At 43.9% G+C, this 21,653-nt stretch overlaps 1 protein-coding gene across 3 annotated transcripts in view; it reads right to left on the bottom strand.

Moving 5' to 3' along the window:
• Positions 1 to 1,088: 1,088 nt before the first annotated feature.
• The window catches only part of RNF34 (ring finger protein 34), a 20,965-nt gene continuing 400 nt past the window's right edge, over positions 1,089 to 21,653 (bottom strand). Inside the window, exons 2-7 of one of the 3 annotated variants that reach the window (XM_021714248.1) lie at positions 19,230 to 19,299; positions 9,282 to 9,500; positions 7,489 to 7,896; positions 4,742 to 4,834; positions 4,299 to 4,500; positions 1,089 to 2,036 (exon numbers count right to left, since the gene is read on the bottom strand). In XM_021714248.1, coding sequence (XP_021569923.1) covers positions 1,846 to 2,036; positions 4,299 to 4,500; positions 4,742 to 4,834; positions 7,489 to 7,896; positions 9,282 to 9,500; positions 19,230 to 19,238 — 1,122 coding nt within the window. In that variant the 5' untranslated portion in view covers positions 19,239 to 19,299 and the 3' untranslated portion in view covers positions 1,089 to 1,845. The remainder of the gene's footprint in view (positions 2,037 to 4,298; positions 4,501 to 4,741; positions 4,835 to 7,488; positions 7,897 to 9,281; positions 9,501 to 19,229; positions 19,300 to 21,653) is intronic. The other 2 variants (XM_008061704.1, XM_021714249.1) reach the window with 2 other exon arrangements.

Here is a 21,653-nt window from a genome sequence, read left to right as displayed (position 1 = left end):
CTAAGTTCACAGGTATTTTCTGGTCTGTTGACTGATAAGCAGATTCTGAGCACCTGAGGGTATGTGTGTTACTGCAAAGTCAGAAGATAACAGTAGACTCAGCCTAAGCGAGGCATTTCTTAAAAACATCGGCCAGGCCAGGCACAGTGGCTAAAGCCTGCAATCCCAGCACTTTGGGAGGCTGAGGCAAGAGGATTGTCTGTGCTTGGGTTTGAGACCAGCCTGGACTACTTGGAGAGACCCTGTCTCTACAATAAATCAAAAAATAGGCCAGGTGCAGTGACTCACGCCTATAATCCCAGCATGTTGGAAGGCCGAGGTGAGAAGATTGTCTGAGCTCACGAGTTCGAGACCAGCCTGGGCAACTTGGTGAGACCTCATCTCTACAATAAATCAAAAAATTAGCCAAGTGTGGCATGCTCTAGCACATGCCTACAGTTCCAGCTACTTGGAAGGCTGAGGCGGAAGGATCACCTGAGTCCAGCAGGTGGAGGCTGCAGTGGCCGTGAGCGTGTCACTGCATTCCAACCTGGGTGGCAGTGCGACTCCAACTCAAAAAAAAACCAGAATTGCCCACATACTACCAACTGAACTGAAGCCACAGTTCTCAACTCAACCAAAAACACTCCCCGAGTGTGCTGGACCTGAAAGAGAAGAGATTTCAAAACCTTTTCGCATAAGCTAATATCGTAAGTTCCTCCTTTGCTGTGCGGTACTGGAAGGGCTAAGAGAAGCTGGCGTTAGAGCTAGACTAAAGTTCTGACACGGCCACTTCACAAGTGTGAGGTTTTTGACAAGTCTAACTTCTCAGAGGTAGGGCTTATCAAAGAAGCCAGGCAGTCTCTCTTTCAGCATGCTGCTTTGACTGTGGAGATACTTATACAGCACCTAGCACAATACCTGGATACGGGGAACAGCAAAACAGTAGTTATCCTTACTGCCAAGCAAGCAGAGGTGAGCAGTGGTTCGTGTGACACCTTCAAAGGTGTTCCCACCATCTCTTTGAAGAAGGGTGCCAGACCAGGGCACAGATACCCATTCGTGCTGTATGCAACTGAATTAGGAGTGGATCAAGACAGAGGAAACAGAAGCTTTTAAAATCTAATTTTATTCCTAAAGTTGAAATTAGCTAGCGGACAGCACTGAAAATACACCTTCACTATACAAAACTTGTGTAAACGGATTACACATTAATAAAGAATTTAGCACACACACTTCTAGTAAAAGAAGCTAGATGCAGCCCTTGCTATAAAAAGCTGTACCTGAACAAAAATGGACATGTTTAGTCTAAGGCCCTGGCAGTTGACTATAGAATGTCAGTTCCCAATTACGTTTAAATGCAGAAATAGCAACAATGTGGAAACTTACATTCATCAAATATTAGCATTTAAAATATACATGACTAATAAAGTGAACATTCAGAGGGGCCACTGCTCAGCATGTTCCACGTCGGCCACTTGTGGACAGTGATCTCATCCAGAGAGAACAGAAGTTCCAAACATCCGAGTAGTTAAAAATAAGATGAGGGCAAACAGAACAGGCTAAATGTCCTCCAAAGACAGCAGTAGCTGCCCCCATGTCACACACAGTCTAACAACTAATGTTCACGGGACTTGTGACAAAGCCCACCTGAACCTGGAAAGTCATGTGTCCGCACGCAGACGGGCTCATGGCATGAAGCAGTGTTTCCACAACTTAGGAGGAAACTTTCTGTCCCCTGTTAGTATTGAAAATAATTTTTAAAAATAGCGTCAGCCTTGGAACAGTAAGCTTTCCATCCCTTCTGTGCACTGAAACGTTTGGGATCAGGTTCAGGGGCGAATGTCCCGATGGGGAGCCTCGGTTTCAGGACTTGAACACGTGCACGGCTCGCACCACGTACTGCCGGCAGATGGGACACTCACTCATGCGCTTGCCGCACTTGGTGCAGGTGACCATGTGCCCGCACTCGAGCAGAACACAATCGATGACGGCATCCATGCAGATGCGACACAGGCTGTCGTCTTCTTCGTCCTGCAGCTGCAGCCGCTCGCCATCTGAAAGGCACCAGAGAGCTGGGCCCTCGGCCGTGGCCAGCCACCGCCCACCCGCCTGGCCGAGCAGCCCCCTGGCCGCTGCAGACCCAACACCAACCGGTGCTGTAAAAGGCAAACTCCCAACGTCTGTACCCTTTGGATCACCGCACCTGAAATGGAATGGCAACACCTACGCCTCAGGCTCTGGGAGGAATAAAATGCTTGAAGTGCCCAACGACTGGCAGTGCCTTATTTCTATTTTGCCTCTTTGTGCAACGTATGGTGTCTGTGATAAGGATGTATTACTTCTGTAACTAGAAAAAGGAACAGTAGCCCTAGGATGGCCTTCAACTCATGGGCCCTGGAGCTAGGACGCTATCAGAATTTCAGCTCAGTTGCCCAGCTGTGTGGCCATGGGAAAGACAGTCTCAGGAGCTTCATCTAGGTAGGAAAGGAGCCTTAGTTCACACTCACAGGAAAGGTAGGAATAATGATACACCAACTAGCAAAGGATCTCCTCCCCCACCCCTAGCTCTAGAAGCATCTCAAGCCCTCTGCGTTCCTGACCCTGTCGAAGTCTAACTAAAGAGGGACAGGTCATCCTGCCTCTGTGCCCCAGATTTAGGTTCTGAGAAAATCCAGGCTGTGAGTGAGAAAGGCAATGAGTGAGTTTTACAAATTAACTGCAGCCTAGATATGGCCATAGATCTGTGGGCCTGGAGACTTTCCTTTCTACAGGTCAGAGAGCATCGATGGAAATCATAAATACCAGTTGAAACAGAACAGGAATTCAAGCTTACAGGACCAGTAAGTCTCTGTACCTAAGAGAAATAAATGTTGCACAGCCTGCCATGTCAAGAGAGTCTTGTAATCTGGGATCTTAGTTCATAAGACTGTCAGGGCTTTAAGGGACAATCTTGGCATAAATGCCAGTCAAGTTGGGAGAGTCCAGGTGTGCTCAAAACATGTGTTCTATCCAAGCAAGACATGAACCAGGATTAGATTCAGCAGTGAGTCAGGAGAAAGACACCTTGCAAACTATGCACGCGCTGGCCTCCTGCACCATAAACTCCTTGAGGGTGGGCGTGGCCATGTATTACGGTCATGCGCTGTACATAGTTATTATTGATACTTATGAAGCAAACTGACTTCTTGAGAACGCTCACTGCCAGAATACTCTTCCCAGCCAGTAACCCCGGACCTCTGAAGGCCCAAAGGATGAAAACTGCATCTACCACTGTGATGTCATCTTAAAGTAGGTGTGCCAAAACACTTTGTGCATATTCTGGGCATAAACCTGTTCATCAACAAAAGCTGTATTATAACAAGCTTTTAAAGAAGAAAACTCAAGATGATAAAAGTTAATGATGGCAGTACTGTGTAAATCTACATAAGAACATAAGAGTTGTCAGTCTGAACACCAGTGAATTATTTTTTCTTGCCATAAGTGCCCTGTGGCTTGGCCCTGTTACCAGCTGAGGGAGGATTTCTATGCCACATTTCATCAATAAATAGTTCAGAAACTTATAACCTCAGCTTTATGTGACTTACACAGAAACCTACAAATACTTGATGCTAAGAACTATTTAACATCTGGGTTATGGGAAACTTTCCCCTCACTGGTAGGACTGAAAAGCTACAGTGGAGATAACCAAAGTACTGGACAGCCAGAGGGCTGAGAAAATAAGCATTTTTATAGAGACAAAGAATTTCAATAGGGTTCTTTTTTTTTTTTTTTGAGTTGGAGTCTCACTCTGTCCCCCAGACTGGAGTGCAGTGGCCGCTCCTGGCCACCGCAGCCTCGACCTGATCCTTCCGCCTCGAGTAGCTGGAACTACAGGTGTGTGCGACCACACCCGGCTAATTTTTGATTTATGGTAGAGATGAGGTCTTGCCAAGTTGCCCAGACGGGTCTTGAACCCGCGGGCTCAGGCAATCCATTCACCTTGGCCTCCCAAAGTGCTGGGATGACAGGCTGAGCCACCAAGCCCGGCCTTCATTAGGGTTCTAATAAGTAGTTAATTATAGTAAGAAAAACCAGACTGAACAAATAGTTATCTCACTCACTTAGCAACGGTGGTCTCAGAGCCATAATGAACTTCACATAATGAGCTTATTAACAGATCTATAAACAGGCTCATGTAACAGAATTAGTTTATACTCAGTGAAAAGGTACACAGCCTTCTCAAGACTAAATTTGACTGAACTGTGACAGAATCAGCCCCGTTCTAAAGCCTTAAAGGACGCTGCAGAGAAAATCAGGGGGAAAAAAAATCAACCTACATGACTTTTGGTTTTCTTCATTCTCTTTGTATAACCGGTTTACTTTCTCTACCAGCTCCCATTTTTCACAGCAGCCAGAATAGTTGACAAAATTGCGAGCCAGGATTTCCTTCAGCTGCCGCACACTCATCCCTTCCACGTCTTCAAGGCTTGACAAGTCAGACAGGGAAGCTCTCACTCTCTCCCTGGAGAGCCCCGGAGTCTGAAATCACAGAGCACCCATTACCACTGGCCCCCTGGTCCGACTCCCCTCACCCCAGACTCATCACGGGCCCTGGGTGTTCTTCCCTGGCTTCTCGGCAGTCCTTGAAGCGTTTTAATACACTGACCCACGTTCAAACCAGAAGGCGTGTCCTGTGCTAGTCTAGAGAAAATCCACACAGGCACCTCCCCTTCCTGCCAGACTGACACGCCAGGGAAGCCCGGTTTACAGGAGGCCTCACCTGCCCCTCCACGTTTTCGTCGTCGTCGTCGTCGTCGTCGTCGTCGTCCTCATCGTCATCTTCTGTGTTGGTTGAAGCTATTTCACTTTGTACCTACACTTACACAATGTATCTGATTAGGTCAGGAACCTTTATTTTCCTGATGGTATCAACCCATGTTTATCACCAGAGAGAGCCTTTTCACAGACCCTCTCTCAAGATGACTTCAAAGCGCCAGGCTCGGTGGCTCAGCCTGTCATCCCACGCTTTGGGATCCTGAGGTGAGTGGACTGCCTGAGTCCGCAGGTTCGAGGCCCGCCTGGGCAACTTGGCAAGACCTCATCTCTACATAAATAAAAAATTAGCCGGGAGTGGTAGCGCACACCTGTAGCTCCAGCTACTTGGAAGGCTGAGGCAGAAGGATCGCCGGAGCCCAGCAGGTCAAGGCTGCGGTGGCCGGGAGCGGCCACTGCCCTCCAGCCTGGGTGACAGAGTGAGACTCCAACTCAAAAAAAGATGACCTAAAAGCCAGCATGATCCATGTCTTCTTTGGCTCCAAAAGATCTGGGCCCTGCAGGACGGCATAAAGAACTTACCTTCCACAGTTATCTCAAAACACAAATCCCTGTGTGTGCACATCATTTATTACATCTAACCAGAGTATTAGCTCCCTAATAAAGTCTCATAATGGAATGCAAAGCCACCAAGGATGGAGATGGCACTACATCATTATCAAAGCATCTGCAAATGGCTAGTTTAACTGGAGTCTCTAAGATGCAGACAGAAAAAAGTTAAAGCTCTGACTAGAGTAAAACTCTGACTAGAGTCAGGGATATCTGATGTGAAAGATCTCGGTCCTCCAAACATTGTACTTAGACATTTTAATTCCAAAGAAGGCTTTCTAGACTTCTTTACTGATGGCTCATACTAATTCTAGCTTTTTAAATTCCTCAACAATCAGGGTACTCTTTTCTTTAGGAAAAACAGAACTCCCTTCAACTTGGGACATGTCCCTGCTTTCACATCTTTCGACTGTATTTTGATAATAGCCCTACAACTGCCTAGGTCAGCTCCCAATTTCAAATACTCCACCCTGCTGATTCACAGGCTCCGTACTGTAGCATCCAACAACCCATACCACATGTACCTAAAAGTGGTACAAAAGTCAGATGTGACTTATGTTTGCATCATAATTATGCCATTTCTCATTTGGGAAAATGATAAAACTCCTGGCTTGAATTTATCTAATTTACGACTATAGTCATGTGTGGCTTGCTGACAGGGACACATTCTAAGAAATGCATCCTTAGGCATTTTCGTCATTGTGCAGTCATCACAGTGTGGACTTCCACAAACCTAAATGGCACAGCCTGCACACTAGACTATGTGGTGGAGCCAGTACACCCTGGCTACAAATACAGCACGTGACTGTCGGAGGGCTCTAGGCAAGTGTAACACAACGGTAAGTATTTGTGCATCTAAACATCTCTGCCAGGCGCAGCAGCTCACGCCTGTAATCCCAGCACTTTGGGAGATGGAGATGAGAGGATTGCCTGAGCCTAAGGATTCGAAACCAGCCCGGGCAACTTGGTGAAACCTCGTCTCTACAATAAATCACAAAATTAGCCGGGCGTGGTGACATGCGTCTGTGGTTCCAGTCACGTGGAAGGCTGAGGCAGGATTGCCTGAGCCCAGCAGGTCGAAGCTATGGTATGGTGGCCCTGAGCATGTCACTGCACTCTAGCCTGGACAAGAGTGACACTCTGACATACAAAAATAAAATACCTCTAAACATAGAAAAGGTACAGTAAAAATGCCATATTATAGTCTTATGGGACTACTGTTGTATACGTGGTCCACCACTAACCGAAACATCATTATGGGGCATATGACTATATTTGGATGACAATTAGACCAAATTTCCCTCTGCATTTATTTATTCATTAAAAACAGGGTCCTGCTATGTTGTGCAGGCTGGAGTACAGTGGCTATTCATAGGTGTGATCACAGCACACTGCTGCCTCAAATTCCTGCACTGAAACAATCCTCCTGCCTCAGCCTCCCGAGTAGCTGGAACTACAGGCTCACATCACTGCACACACCTCCCTCTGCTTTTGATAATCCCTTTCTTCAGGGAATAAAATTAAATGTGAAGACTATTTAAAAGTTCTGATCAAAACAATCCTCTCAGCATTTCAGAATCACTCTTGTATAAACAAATATTAATTACAAGTCCACTTGTATGTTATTTAGTCAGGATGTCCAAGGACCTCACTGGGACAATGATACTAATTAAAATGAGTAAACAACTACATTTGCCCACTAATTCACATGGCTCTTTCATGATCTAAATTAGAACAATTTCACCACTGTAAATGGTCCTTAGGATAACTTACACTACTGATGGTTTCTATGGCCACTGACACTCGTACAAATAGCCCTGCAAATGTGTCTCTGCTTCTTTTTCACAGCATGGCTTCCACAGTTAGTGTTTAACTATGTAAGACAGGGAAACTGAGGTAACTACAGCCAAGAGATTGATGAGCTATTTTGGAATCCTTTCGATAGCAAACTTTGGAGCCACCTAGCACCTAGCACTGCGACTCCATATGAGGAGAGCCTGCAAGTGCAGAGTTCAGCTGGGCACGGCGCCTCTGCTCCAGCATGTGACGTCCAGTTTATCTGAAGTTAGCAGGCCCTAAAAGCCCCACCACAGATAGCCAAGAGTAAGTGTGGCAGGCCCGGGTATAATTAACTACCCCCCATACCTGTGCCAGTGTGCCAGATCTGGAGGTCCGGTCTCCATCCATGAGCTCTCCCTGAAAGGAAGACATAGTAGCAGAGGGGGCTGTGTAGTTTGAAAACAATGAATGTGCAAAAAAGCTAGAAGTCTGGGACCTTGCAGAATTCAGGCTGCTTGTGTCCATGTCGTCCTCAGAGCCTAGTCTACGATGGCACAGTATGAGATCTACCAAGTCTTCTTTCTCACGACAAGTATCTATCGGTATATTTCGAAGAATGAGATACTGCCGTAGATCCTTCACTTTTAGTCGCATTAACTGAGGGCGCTGAAAGGCTGTCTCTTGCAGTAAGTGACAAGTAGAACATCTACGGAGATTTTCTTGTAAGACTGAGCAAACGGAGCAAAAATCCTTCTTGCAGTCACAGCAAATATGCTAAAGAAAGAGAAAAGAAGCATGTAATGATAGCAAGATATAAGCCATTTTGAAAACATGAGTTTTCTTTTTGCCTTCTATTAAAATTTAATTTTCGTTCTTATGAAGTCCCCAGTGGCACCAGACTATTTTCACAGGCACTGGAGTATTCCAAAAGCCGTGAAAATCAAAATAGGCACTGCCAAGGCAGTGTGGATTCACGGAAGTTCAAACATAGCACTTTAAGAAAAACATATATTCTTGTGTTCATGAATTAAATCCTTTCCACCCCTTGGTACAAACATGTAATTAGCAGAACAGAGCTGACTTGAACCACAGGGAGCAGAAAGCACGAGCATCACAAACTCTTTTCCTACGTGAACGATTTGCCCTATTTAAAAAGAAGGAAAAAAGTATAACACAGAGAGAGGGAAATAGAACTGATCTCTCAACGTGAATCCAAGAAAACAGAACCCACTAATACAGTAACCTGCAACCTACAAGACCTTAATCAGAATCAAAGCCATTCCAGTAGAGAAACTTAAAAAGGACATTGAGGCCAGGTGCGGTGGCTCAACCCTATAATCCCAGCACTTTGGGAGGCCAAGGCGAGAGACTGCCTGAGCCCAGGGGTTCGAGACCAACTTGCGCAATGTGATGAGACCCCATCTCTACATTAAATTAAAAAATTAGCTGGGCATGTGGCGTGCTCCTGTGATTTTTTTTCTTTCTTTCTTTTTTTTTTTTGAGTTGGAGTCTCACTCTGTCACCCAGACTGGAGTGCAGTGGCCGCTCCCGGCCACCACAGCCTCGACCTGCTGGGCTCCGGCGATCCTTCCGCCTCAGCCTTCCGAGTAGCTGGAATTACAGGCATGTGCTACCACGCCCGGCTGATTTTTTGATTTATTGTAGAGATGAGGTCTCGCTGCCCAGGCGGGTCTCGAACCCGTGGGCTCAGGCAATCTACTCACCTCAGTCTCCCAAAGGCGCAGGATTACAGGCTGCGCCACCAAGCCCAGTTCATTTGAGAGTTAAGAATAGGGTTGGGGATACATTTTTTGAAATTCTAGATCACAGTTACAGAAATCATTTCTGAATAAAACTGCAGACTAATACATCTTTTGCTTCAGGAAATAAGCATCACTAGGAGGAATCAAATGGTACCAACAGGTCAGAGTTCAGGAGGAAGGATGCCAGAACACCGTGACAAGTAACAATATCTAGTCAGAAAAGTTGAGCAGTAGCGTAATCCCTTCAATGAAGTGTTTTTCTAAATTGAAAATGGTTAATGGGACTAAACTTTTTATATTTTTATAAAAAGAAATGATTCATTAGCTATTCGCAATAACCCGCAATCGAGAATGCTGATCCACGTGTCTTGTTATGTAACATTTCATCCAACTCACCTTCTTTCTAAAGACTGAAAATGAAAGTCCACAGGCTTTGCAAACAATATTAGGCCCTTCCGTAGCTGCTGGTGGGTACGTGGAGAAATCAGGGTTTGGTGTAAATCTGAATGGACCAGTGGCTCCTGCGAATCCTGACTGCTGGCCTCTGACAGCTCCAGTTCCCATGACTTCATTCAGCAGCCCACAGCAAGAGGCCCACATAGATGTGGCACCCGCCTAAAAAGGAACAAAGTGCCATAGTTTAAAGCTAAGTGGAATCTGGGCTTTCTGGGATCCTTAGGGAATGATATTCTGGAGAGGTAAGTTTGCCCTAAATTACTTTGAGATTACTATATTCCTTTGGGCACCAAAATTTCAAGCTATTTGGAAAGAAATAATTTTCTGGTATTTCCAAAGACTATCTGGCATTGGAGATACTCATGATATCTTGTTAAACAAAGGGAAAAGATACAACATGATCCAAATTTTGTTAAAAAGAAAAAAACAAATACCCATCCAAATACACAAAGATACATGTACGCATGCACAGAAAAAAACAAATGGACAGACATATGTTCTATGCTAAGTTTGGGACATGCTTATACAAAAAAGTTGTTCATTTTTCACCTGAAATTCAAATTTCCCAGGCATCCTGTATTTATCTGGCAACCTTAGCCTGGTGGCTACTACACTAAATGCTGCAATTCTGTAGGCTGGGTCAGATTTTCCCAACTATTATTTAGCAGAAAGAACATGAATTCAAATTACTTAATTTTATTCAATTTCTCATATTTGTAGCCTGATATACTATAGCATATATAATTTTTTTCATTTTTATTTATTTTTATTTATTTCTGAGTTGGAGTCTCACTCTGTCGCCCAGACTGGAGTGTAGTGGCAGCTCCCGGCCACCGCAGCCTGGACCCGCTGGGCTCCGGCGATCCTTCCGCCTCAGCCTTCCAAGTAGCTGGAACTACAGGTATGCACTACCATGCCCAGCTAATTTTTTGATTTATTGTAGAGATGAGGTCTCGCCAATTGCCCAGGCAGGTCTCGAACCCGCAGGCTCAGGCAATCCACTCACCTCAGCCTCCCAAATCGCGGGATTACAGGCTGAGCCACCGAGCCCGGCTACCAAACATAATTTTCAATGACTTGATAACCATGCTGACATTCCAAGGTATGAGGGCCATTTGCCACTTCCACTAAATGGCCCAGAACTAACGTATTGCTTCAAGTTTTTTTCTTGTCGCGTCCCTCTGTGAGCCACCACAACTATCACTATACCTACCTGTGGTAACCTGTCTCTCTTTTTTACTGCAGTCTCAGAAACCTAATAACCATGCTTGTTAGAATACAGAAAAGAATAAACTTGCAGTGAGGGCCAAAGGCATTTCCCCATGTTTACAGTATAAAAGCTACAATGTTTAGAACTAAGAGGCTTTTGCCCCATGTCCTAATTCTGAAGAATATTCTAGAATCTAGATAATGTGATGGGTAATGGAATCTAGATAGTCGAGGTATTATTAATTAAAATGGCAGCACATAATAATGCCACAGTTCCATTTATTTTATTATCTGATTCTATCAAACATTTTTGTCCAATAAGCGCTTTAAAAAAAAAGACTTAAAAGACAATTCAGAATCCAACAGAAGGATGATGCTATTCTTGCTGACACTTGGAGTATGTTATTTTATATGAACAGGAGAAGGTACAGCAATAAGAAACCACAAGACAAGGTTCAAACAGTCCTAAGTATCGGAGTCACTGATTTAAGAATTATATGGTTTCACACTCTGTAATTCTCAAGAAATAGTGATGCCTATAAAAGGCAGGTAAGATGATAATTGATAGTTCAGACCTTTAAATGACTGTAAACCTGAGACTAGAGCCATGGTTCGCTTAAACATAAAAGCATGAAAATCCAGATTTACTAACAGTTAAAGTGATTGTTCTTTTAAGCAAAGGGTTCATAAAAGATTCATCCACAGTTCTTTAAAGTAAGCTCCCTCTCCACCTCTTTTTTTTTGAGATAGAGTATCACTCTGTTGCCCAGGCTGGAGTACAGCAGGACAATCCTGGTTTACTGAAGACTTGAACTCCGGGGCCCAAGCGATCCTGCTGCCTTCGCCTCTCGAGTAGCTGGGACCACAGGCACACATCACTATGCCCCGCTAATTTTTCTATTCTTAGTAGTCAGGGTCTTACTTTGTTGCCCAAATGATCCTCCTATCTCAGCCTGCCAAGGTGCTGGGGATTATAAGTGTGAGCCGCTATTTTTTAAAAATTCAATTTACACATTTGGGGGGCAGGAGTAGGGGGAAATACCTCAACTGCAGAAAGTATCACCAGGATACCTTCTTCTTCATTCTAGGAGTCAAAAGAAGTTTTAGCTTCCTACAGACTTAGCCACTAAACAATTAAACAGCTCTCTTAGCATTTATCCCCCTCTTCTGATTCACGTGTCAAGCTGCCGCTGCAACTAGACTAAAAGTTCTTCATGGACAGAAACTTCTTTCTCCCCCTGCAGCATCTAATTCTGCCATCATATGACTGAAAAATAACTGTGTAAAGGTAGCTATTATTTTTTATAGACAATGTAATATTTAAATTTTGCATGTTACTTAGAAAGTTCGAACTGTGTTTTCTCGGTAAATAATAAGGGTAAAAGATTCTGACCTAGCAGTTCAAAAATCTCCAGTGACACACCCTTTTAAAAGCAGCACTGTCAGACATTTTGCCCTTTCTACCAGAGACAGTTTTACAATGGCTAGACTGTTTCAAACCATGTTAATGAGTATGAGCATTAAAATTCTAGGCTGAAGCCAGGCTCGGTGGCTCAGCCTGTAATCCCAGCGCTTTGGAAGGCTGAGGTGAGTGGATTGCCTGAGTCCGCGGGTTCGAGACCTGCCTGGGCAACTTGGTGAGACCTCATCTCTACAATAAATAAAAAAAAACTAGCCAGATGTGGTAGCGCGTGCCTAAGTTCCAACTACTTGGAAGGCTGAGGCGGAAGGATCACCGGAGCGCAGCAGGTCGAGGCTGCAGTGGCCGGGAGCAGCCACTGCACTCCAGTCTGGGCGACACAGTGAGACTTCAACTCAAAAAAAAAAAAAAAATTCTAGGCTGAAAATATTCTTTTAAAACTGGCTCTGGTGAAGAAAACAGAAGGATTTATTTTGGGAAAACAGGTGGAATCTCTGGTATATATCAATTTTGGAGGCTGATAATTTTGTGTCATTCCTCCTGTTTCTATAAAAGGGAGGGAATTTCCTCTTTGTTCCCCAGAAGGAAAATAATGAAAAACACTTCTTTCATTTTTCATTCATTTCATTCCAAAATAAAAACTGAAAAAGCAAACAAACAAGCCCAAGATAATCTCCAAAGTGTCCCAGGCAAAAAGATGCTGCTATAACCCAGTATGTGGTACCACTCAGACTCATACTACTTAGTTGTCAGCCAATACCATAGAAGGAATGAAGAAACGACTGAAAAATCTAGGCTGCAGCCTCATTAGAATCTGTGAACTTAAATTTGCACGAATTCTCCCAATAAAAGCATAATCTCCCAATAAGAGGATACTCTGACCATCATATCGAAGGGAAAATCCCCCTACTCATGGTTCTCCTCTGTAAGAGTAGTATTTACAACACTTCAGCCTTCTTGAAAGTTCAGAAATTTGAAACAGGGGAAGCCTCAGTCACTAGTTTATCTGAACTACCTTTCTTTCCTGTCCAGCATATTTGAAAAATTCAATTTTCATTCTCCCTTCATGCCCCATGTTTTCTGGCACCCAGTGATGAAATGAAGGCGCTTTTTCTAGCGATTCACTCCCCCGTCAGCTTCTTGGGAGCATGTATTCTAGTCCTGTACCTTGGCTGCTGTTGTCACTGTCTCTTGCTAAGGAATTGCCTAGGCCTGTTAAACTGCTCTGACGACAGTGCCTCTCAACCTTGGCTATGGTTGGGCTCACCAGGAGGTCTTTTTTCATGTTTTGTTCTGTTCTTAGTCAGTTTCACTCCATCACCCAGGCTGGAGTGCAGCGGCACACTCACGACCACCACAGCCTCTATCCACTAGGCTCAGGCGATCCTTCCACCTCAGCCTTCCAAGCAGCTGGAACCACAGGCATATAGGCACATGCCACCATGCCCAGCTAATTTTTAAAATTTATTATAGTAAGCCGGGCTCGTTGGCTCAGCCTGTAATCCCATGCCTTTGGGAGGCTGAGGTGAGTGGATTGCCTGAGCCTGCGGGTTTGAGACCCCCCTGGGCAGCGAGACCTCATCTCTACAATAAATCAAAAAATCAGCCGAGTGTGGTAGTGCACACCTGTAATTCTGGCTACTTGGAAGGCTGAGGCGGAAGGATCGCCAGAGTCCAGCAGGTGAGGCTGCGGTGGCCGGGAGCGGCCACTGTACTCCAATCTGGGCGACCGAGTGAGACTCCAACTCAAAAAAAAAAAAAAAATACTGATGCTTAGGTCCCAGCCCCAGAGACTGTAATCTCACTGGTCTAGGGTACAGCCTGGGCACCAGAATTTTTTTAAAACTCCCTAGGTGATTCTGATATACAGGCCAGATTAAAAGGTTAAGGCCTGCTCAGTCAAAGAGAAGATGTCTTCTTCCTGCTCACACTGTTGCACCTGGAACAACACCTTCCAAAGACTCTGGACCAGAAGGGGCTCTGGTTACTTCCAAGGCCTCTAGAGTTCTGGGACTGACACCTCCACCATGTGCTATCCAAGACCCATCGATATTTTTTTCCCCAGAAGTGGGATATGCTTTCAGTGTTTCATGTCCCTCTATGGTTTCACCCAGTTCTTTCAGAAAGGGTCAGCTGAGTTTATAACGACTTAATTCTTAAATCGGTTCCTTTTCTTTTATCCACATATTGGCCTGAAACTTTTGTTGGAATTTGGTGTGTTCCTTCATTTTATTTGCTCTTTCCTTTTTAGCCAAACTCTTATCTTTTAGCTTACTCCTCTACATGTTTTCTTGTATGAAATCTCCAACACTGAAAGTCAGTAATTTCTGGGTCTGTCAAAAGCCACAGTCATTCAAAGTCTTTCTGTCCTTCACCTCAAAGTTGAAGAATCTACCCAGAAGATAGATGGAGGCTTGGACTCTGTCTACTTGGCTCCTCTTTGGTATGTTTCATCTTCCTGCACTTTCGCATAAAATACCAATTTCATAAATTTCTTCTGCATATCCCCTCAGGGCAAAGGCATTACAACCTACAACTGTCACCTTGATACTCAACTAATAATGCTTGAAGTATCTCACACTGATCTTTCCCTTTTCAAATCTGTCCAAATTTTCTGTTACTACTTGACAGACCCTATAAAAGCAACTGGGTAACTATTTAAGAGACCATTTTCCCGACAGTTTATTGAATCTGGCTGTCAAAATGGAGGTGGGAACGTGGTGGGGAGACACATGCCGGTTTATCCTCCGAGTTCCTGACTCCCTGCCTCTTAGGTTTCCTTGAACCTAGTTACCATATCTGATAGGGCAATAACCAAACAACTTCCCTCTTTTGCATCCTCCCTTTAAAAACTTTAGAGATCTTAGCTCATGTTCTTTCTTGTTCCATTTCTGCCTTCCCTACCTTTTAAGATCTTCCTCCAGATAAATCAGCCTGGATTCCTTTTTTTCCTTCACTCACTGCTCCCACTTTAAGAGTAAGATTGAAGCACATTCTCCAAACTCCTTCATTTCCTCCTAGATTTTCTGGGCAAACCCAATTCCTAGAAAGACAGTATTCTAGGCCCCATCTTTGGCTTCTGAATTTGCAATAAATTCGAGTTGTTGCTCTACTTCCAACTGTAAAGAGACACATTCCTTAGATAAGGGCCCTAATCCATCTTTTGCTCATTGAAAAAAAACTCCTCCTCCTTTTTCATGAGTAAAGCCAAAGCCTAGATCTCTGAAAACTAAAGCCATGATCTGGGCTTACATGAACACAGCTGACAGCAGGACTCTACCGGCTATGCCACATGAATCCAAGAGGTTAGAAAGAACAATAATCTGTAAAGACAGCTAAATTTCCTCCCTAGACTATGAATGTAGTTTAAAACATAGAGAATAACAGAATGAGGCAACTATCTGCCTATGCCTGGCACAAAACTCCAAGCTCAGGGAATGTAGCTGTGTTTGCAGTTTATTTTCTAGCCATTAATGACTACTGAAAATAAATGGTTTTTTCTTAATAGCCTAATCCAGGCATGTCCAACCCACAGCCTATGGGCTGCATGCAGCCTAGGACAGTCATGTGGCCCCACAAGATTTTTTAATATCATGTGTTTTTTAGCATTTATTTCCTTATGACCCCATGTGTAGTTCCATTTTTGAAATTCACAACCAACCTTATTCATCACATTTGGCCAGCGCATACATTTGTGAGCAGCTGTTTTCAATTATGAAGCACAAGAAGAAAAAATTCGAACAAACATTTTTGACAAACACCTCGAGAACTCATTAAAAACTTCAATCACTTCATCAAACCAGACATTGATAGATTTGTTTTACAAAAACAAGGTCTGAGCTGGGCTCGGTGGCTCAGCCTGTAATCCTGCGCCTTTGGGAGGTTGAGGTGAGTGGATTGCCTGAGCCTGCGGGTTCAAGACCCGCCTGGGCAACTTGGCGAGACCTCATCTCTATAATAAATCAAAAATTAGCCGGTCATGGTAGTACACGCCTGTAGTTCCAGCTACTTGGAAGGCTGAGACGGAAGGATGGCCTGAGCCCAGCAGGTCGATGCTCCGGTGGCCGTGAGCATGCCATTGCACTCCAACCTGGGTGACAAAGTGAGACTCCAACTCAACAAAAAAACAATAAAACAAGGTCAAATTTCCCACTAGTTTTATATTTTTCTCTTTTCTAAACTTTGAAATAAAAAATATTTTAAAAAGTAAGTTATCATGTATATACACTAACTATATTATATAATTTATGTGCAGCCCAAGGCAATTCCTTTTTACTTGATGTGGCCCAGGGAAGCCAAAAGGTTGGACACCTTGATCTAATCCTTTTCCTACCCACCCTCTTAAGCCAAAACTGCTCCTGGTAGCAAGCAGCCATGGGACCATGGTCTGCCTGGTTTAGTTAAAAACCACATATCCTATTAAAAACTCATATGGCCCACAGAAGAAATTAAATTCTAAAACCTGTCAGGACTGCAAAGCCAGTTCTGACCTTTTCTTCAAAGCCAGTGCATCAAGATTTTAGGAAGGCAATAATATACCCTTTGGAGCCAATTAAGGTCTGGGAGCGCTCATCCATTGGGCGAAGGAAACTCACTCAAAAAAAAAAAAACAAAAAAAAAGCCGGGCTTGGTGGCTCAGCCTGTAATCCCGCGCCTTTGGGAGGCTGAGGTGAGTGGATTGCCTGAGCCCGCGGGTTCGAGACCCGCCTGGGCAGCGAGACCTCATCTCTACAATAAAATCAAAAAATCAGCCGGGCGTGGTAGCGCATGCCTGTAATTCCGGCTACTCGGAAGGCTGAGGCGGAAGGATCGCCGGAGCCCAGCAGGTCGAGGCTGCGGTGGCCGGGAGCGGCCACTGCACTCCAGTCTGGGCAACAGAGTGAGACTCCAACTCAAAAAAAAAAAAAAAAAAAGAGACAACTGGAAATTACAATGTTTGTTTTTTTTTACTGATAACACCAATTGGAGAACATGGCCATAACTCTGCAGCCAACTAACCAGTATTGATATGTTACCTAGTAACCAGCACAGCTGACCAAGAGTAGACTGTCACGTCGTTGAGTGGAGACCAGAATGCTATCCTCCTCATAGAAAGACAGATCTCAGAAGGTCCCAGAGAAAGTACTGAGCCAAGCATGTTTACGTCCTTCAGTGAAACCCACCAACATCAAAGCCCCTTTTTCCTCCATTAGCAGAAAGGCTGACAGTGTTCCTCCCATATTTTTCTCTCCAGGAGAAATGAATTAGAAATCCCCTCCCCTCTATAGGAACAAGGGAGAGGGAGGGGGAACAAACGGAGAGGGAAAGGACACAAACCTAAGCAATTTGCATGAGAGGGGGACTGACAGTTTCCAACACTGTGAGGCTTGTTTCCACAAGAATAAACCAACAATGTTATAAGCACTCTCAGGCTCCACAGCCAGATGCAAACAATGTAAGTCCATTCTGCATCATTATGTCCATCAACAAAAGCAAGAGGAAATGTATTCAGTTCCTTTGCAAGAGCAGCAATCCAGCTCTCTTTCTGGCACAGAGCCAGAATTTTCAAATGGCCTCAAGGTTCAGCTGTCTTTGATTCTGTGTGTGTATGTGATCTAATATGCTTTTAGAATCCCTGTGGAGAGAAAATATTTCAAAATGCTCAATTTAAAGAATTAAGTTCACCCAAATTCTGAATCCTATTCTAAATGACATCAGGATGTGATCCCTTGTAATCATTCCATTAAATATAATATTAACCAGTCAGACTAGAATGAATAAGAAAAGCTATGGTGGCTTCCATGAAGAATAAATGACAGCCATAAAGAGAGAGAGAAAGGGAAGGAGAGGTTGGGAAAGAAAGGGAGAAGAAGGGAGAGGGAAAGCTGATGGGTATGAAAATAATATAAAACTAAATGATCAAAGTCATCTGCTTTTGATTCAACTAGGTAAATATTAGTAATCACAATGTCATCTCCTAAGAGTCAACCTTGCTTGCCATAACTCTAAATTAAATACGGGGGTATGCACACAGTCATTTTAAGAATGAACCTAAGCCGGGCTCGGTGGCTCAGTCTGTAATCCCGTGACTTTGGGAGGCTGAGGTGAGTGGATTGCCTGAGCCCGCGGGCTCGAGACCCGCCTGGTAACTTGGTGAGACCTCATCTCTACAATAAATCAAAAATTAGCTGGGCATGGTAGCACGCGCCTGTAGTTCCAGCTACTTGGAAGGCTGAGGCAGAAGGATCGCCAGAGCCCAGCAGGTCAAGGCTGCGGTGGCCGGGAGTGGCCACTGCACTCCAGTCTGGGTGACAGAGTGAGACTCCAACTCAAAAAAAAAACAAAAGAATGAACCTAGAAGTTTCTAATTCAAGCAAAAGTTTCTCAGATGCTTTAAGAAACTATAATGACCAGACAAGCATTCAGTTATTCCACCAAAGACAGCATCCTCAGAGAACTCACCCACTACAGGTTTTGTTTTAAACTCTGGACAACTTTCAGTTAGCTAAAATTCATTGTCTTGTGTTACACAATAGGAAAAAGATGCTCCAAATCTTAGCCCAAGTGATATCAAAGTTTTATATCTTAAACTTCAGTTACATTATACTTTCTTTTTCTTTTCTTTTTTTTTTTTTTGAGTTGGAGTCTCACTGTCACCCAGACTAGAGTGCAGTGGCCGTTCCAGGCCACCGCAGCCTCGACCTGCTGCTGCCTCAGCCTTCCAAGTAGCTGGAACTACAGGTGCGTGCTACCACACCCAGCTAAATTTTGACTTATTGCAGAGATGAGTTCTTGCCAAGTTGCCCAGGTGGGTCTTGAACCCACGGGCTCAGGCAATCCACTCACCTCAGCTTCCCAAGGCGCAGATTACAGGCTGAGCCACCGAGCCCGGCTACGTTACACTTTCCTATAGAACTTTAAGCAAAGCAGAAGAAATAGTTGAGATAATAAGCAAAATGTTTATCCTATTTAGAAACACTTGAGAAATATATACTCCTTAGAACATGAAAGGATTTCTTATTGAAACTGCTACTTTAGCTGAAATAAATATGCAGGGAATTAATTGTACCTTCTTAATTACCAAGTAGCCATAAAGAAAAAAATACCATATATACAACAAAGAAAGAAATTCTAAATCTTAAAATTATTTTTCTCATATCATTTGGACATTAAACAGGTTACAAAAAGGATGATGCTCTTTCAAATGTAATATTTTTGGATAAGACACTGGCTGGATTGATAGATTTCTACAATAACGTGCTATAGATCATAAATGTTACCTTCCTCATGCTTGGGTTACTGTTTTCTTTTTTTAAACAGTATACTTGATCCTTAGCACCACTCCCCCACCTTTCAGAGAAAAAAAAAAGGAAGAGGAAATTATACTCAGTAGATTACTTTCTCCTTGATATCTCATTTTGAGCTTGGAAGAATACACAAGATTAGTACAATTAAGAGTAAGATCAACATAAATATGGAAATCCAGGAAGGAGGATTAAATCAAATTAACACAGGTCACCAATTAGAATTTTTTTTTTTTAATTCCTTATGGGAAGTTAATTAGATGTTACTCTATGGTTAAAGAGTCACTTGAGTCAGAGGTAAAACCTATTTCAAAACATCAGTTTCTAAACAAAAACAAGAAAATGAAAGGAAGAAAGTAAATACCCATCCACACATATGCTAAAACCAGCAGCTCCTGGATTTGGGGGGGGGAATGTACTTATCTAATTGCTTAGCTTTTAATGTAATTTTAATTCCACTTAGGAGTATCTCTTCACATTAACATTCATATGTCAGAATTCCATGACATCAGGAATCACTAACTCTGCCTGGAAATCGAAATCGACAGATAAGCATACCCACAACTAAACAATGTTAAAATAAATCAATATAAAATCAAACAAACATTTAACAGCCCAAATCTTAAATTTTGTGAATCTAGTTTCCTAAAAACAAAAGCATCATTCTTAACAGTCATCTTGCACAGACTGATGCCTATTCAGGTCTGCATTTTGCTTTCAAAAGTATATATCTTTTCTACATTTTCTTTTTTTTTTTTTGTGAGTTGGAGTCTCACTCTGTTGCCCAGAATGGAGTGCAGTGGCCACTCCCGGCCACCGCAGCCTCGACCTGCTGGGCTCCGGAGATCCTTCCGCCTCAGCCTTCCAAGTAGCTGGAACTACAGGCAGGCGCCACCGCTCCTGGCTAATTTTTTGATTTATTGTAGAGATGAGGTCTCACCAAGTTGCCCAGGCAGGTCTCAAACCCATGAGCTCAGGCAGTCCACTCACCTCAGCCTCCCAAGGCACGGGATTACAGGCTGAGCCATCAAGCCCGGCTGTTTCCAAAAATTTCAACTTAGAAAGTAGTATCTTTTGGGCATGGTGGCTCACACCTATAATCCCAGCACTTTGGGAGGCTGAGGTCAGAGGATCCCTTGAGCCCTGGAGTTCGAGACGATTCTGGGCAACATAGCCAGACCCTGTTTCTAGCCAAAAAAAAAATATCTTCCACTTAAATTCAAAAACATTTGTTATCCAAGAACTTGTTTGGACTAAACTTGTTCCTAATTCTCTCCTTCCATAGCTAGTTGTTTAATGGATCACAAATTTAATTTTAATAAAGAGTGACATTCTTTGAGGCATTATATATCAAGATCCTTGCTTTGTGTCTGGATCTTCACACAGCAGAAAATAAGTCTTTAGTTTTAGGAAATAAAGCTACTTCTAGATATTTTAATAGGTATTCTAAGTTGAAATAATATTTTATAACTAAACTGGGAAGAATAAACTCTTACAATAGCCTCCTACTTCAAGGTACAGTTCCAAAGTTACCTATCCCCCCCCCCAAAAAACTGTCTTGCTTTCTGTAGCCAGAAGTATCCTCTCGTGCTCCTGAGGGTTTTGCATGTATCCTTCTGCTTTGTTCTGTGGTTACTCGCCAATGACTCTTCTCTTCTGGATGGCTACTCCTTCTTAAAGGGCAGGACTGTATCTTGAATTACTTCTACTCACCATGTCTCCTTCTCGGCTAACACACAGGAAATGTTCAACAAAATATTTGCTGAAATTTCTCTAGCCACTTGACCCTCCTTTCTGTCTTCCAAGGTAAATCCTTGACGCTCTGGGAAGGCAGAGTTAACCTAGCAGCCACGTCTCTTATTTTCCTTACCCACACCAAGCGCACCTTTTCACTGAGATTAATGAAACAGCCTGTGTCTGAAAGAGTATCACCATCACCTTATGACTCATCCTACTTGGTGTGAGTTTGGCAGATGAACCAATATCTGAACCGACTGCCGCGCGCAGAGCTCTTTAAAACTCTCGGCGATCAAGTTGAGAGAATCATCTCCCCGAAGTAGGCCAGGATTCCCCCACCCCCCATTCCCGAAACGTCTCATCAGTGATGCTCCCACGCTCTCACTCCCACCTTGGAGAACTCAAGCTACCAAATTACTTGCTGCATACCTAGCGGCAGGGAGACGAATCGGGTCGGCTAGCGCTCCGGGTCACGGCCCCAGCGTCTAGCCTCCGAAGCTCCCCTGCGGGGCGGCATCCCGGCCCTGGGCCATCTCTAACCTGCTAGCCTGGACCCCGCCGCACCACTCCCTGCACCCCTCCGCTCCTCCTCGGCCCCGCGATGTCCCCGCCATCCGGGCTAGTTCAAGGACTCGGGTCGGGAGAGCGCACGCGGTGGGCGCG

This window comes from Carlito syrichta, unplaced genomic scaffold (genome assembly GCF_000164805.1).
Source record: "Carlito syrichta isolate Samal-C Ts95f unplaced genomic scaffold, Tarsius_syrichta-2.0.1 Scaffold305460, whole genome shotgun sequence".
In the NCBI taxonomy this organism is placed as follows: Eukaryota; Metazoa; Chordata; class Mammalia; order Primates; family Tarsiidae; genus Carlito; species Carlito syrichta.
This window is presented reverse-complemented; position numbering and strand designations above follow the sequence as displayed.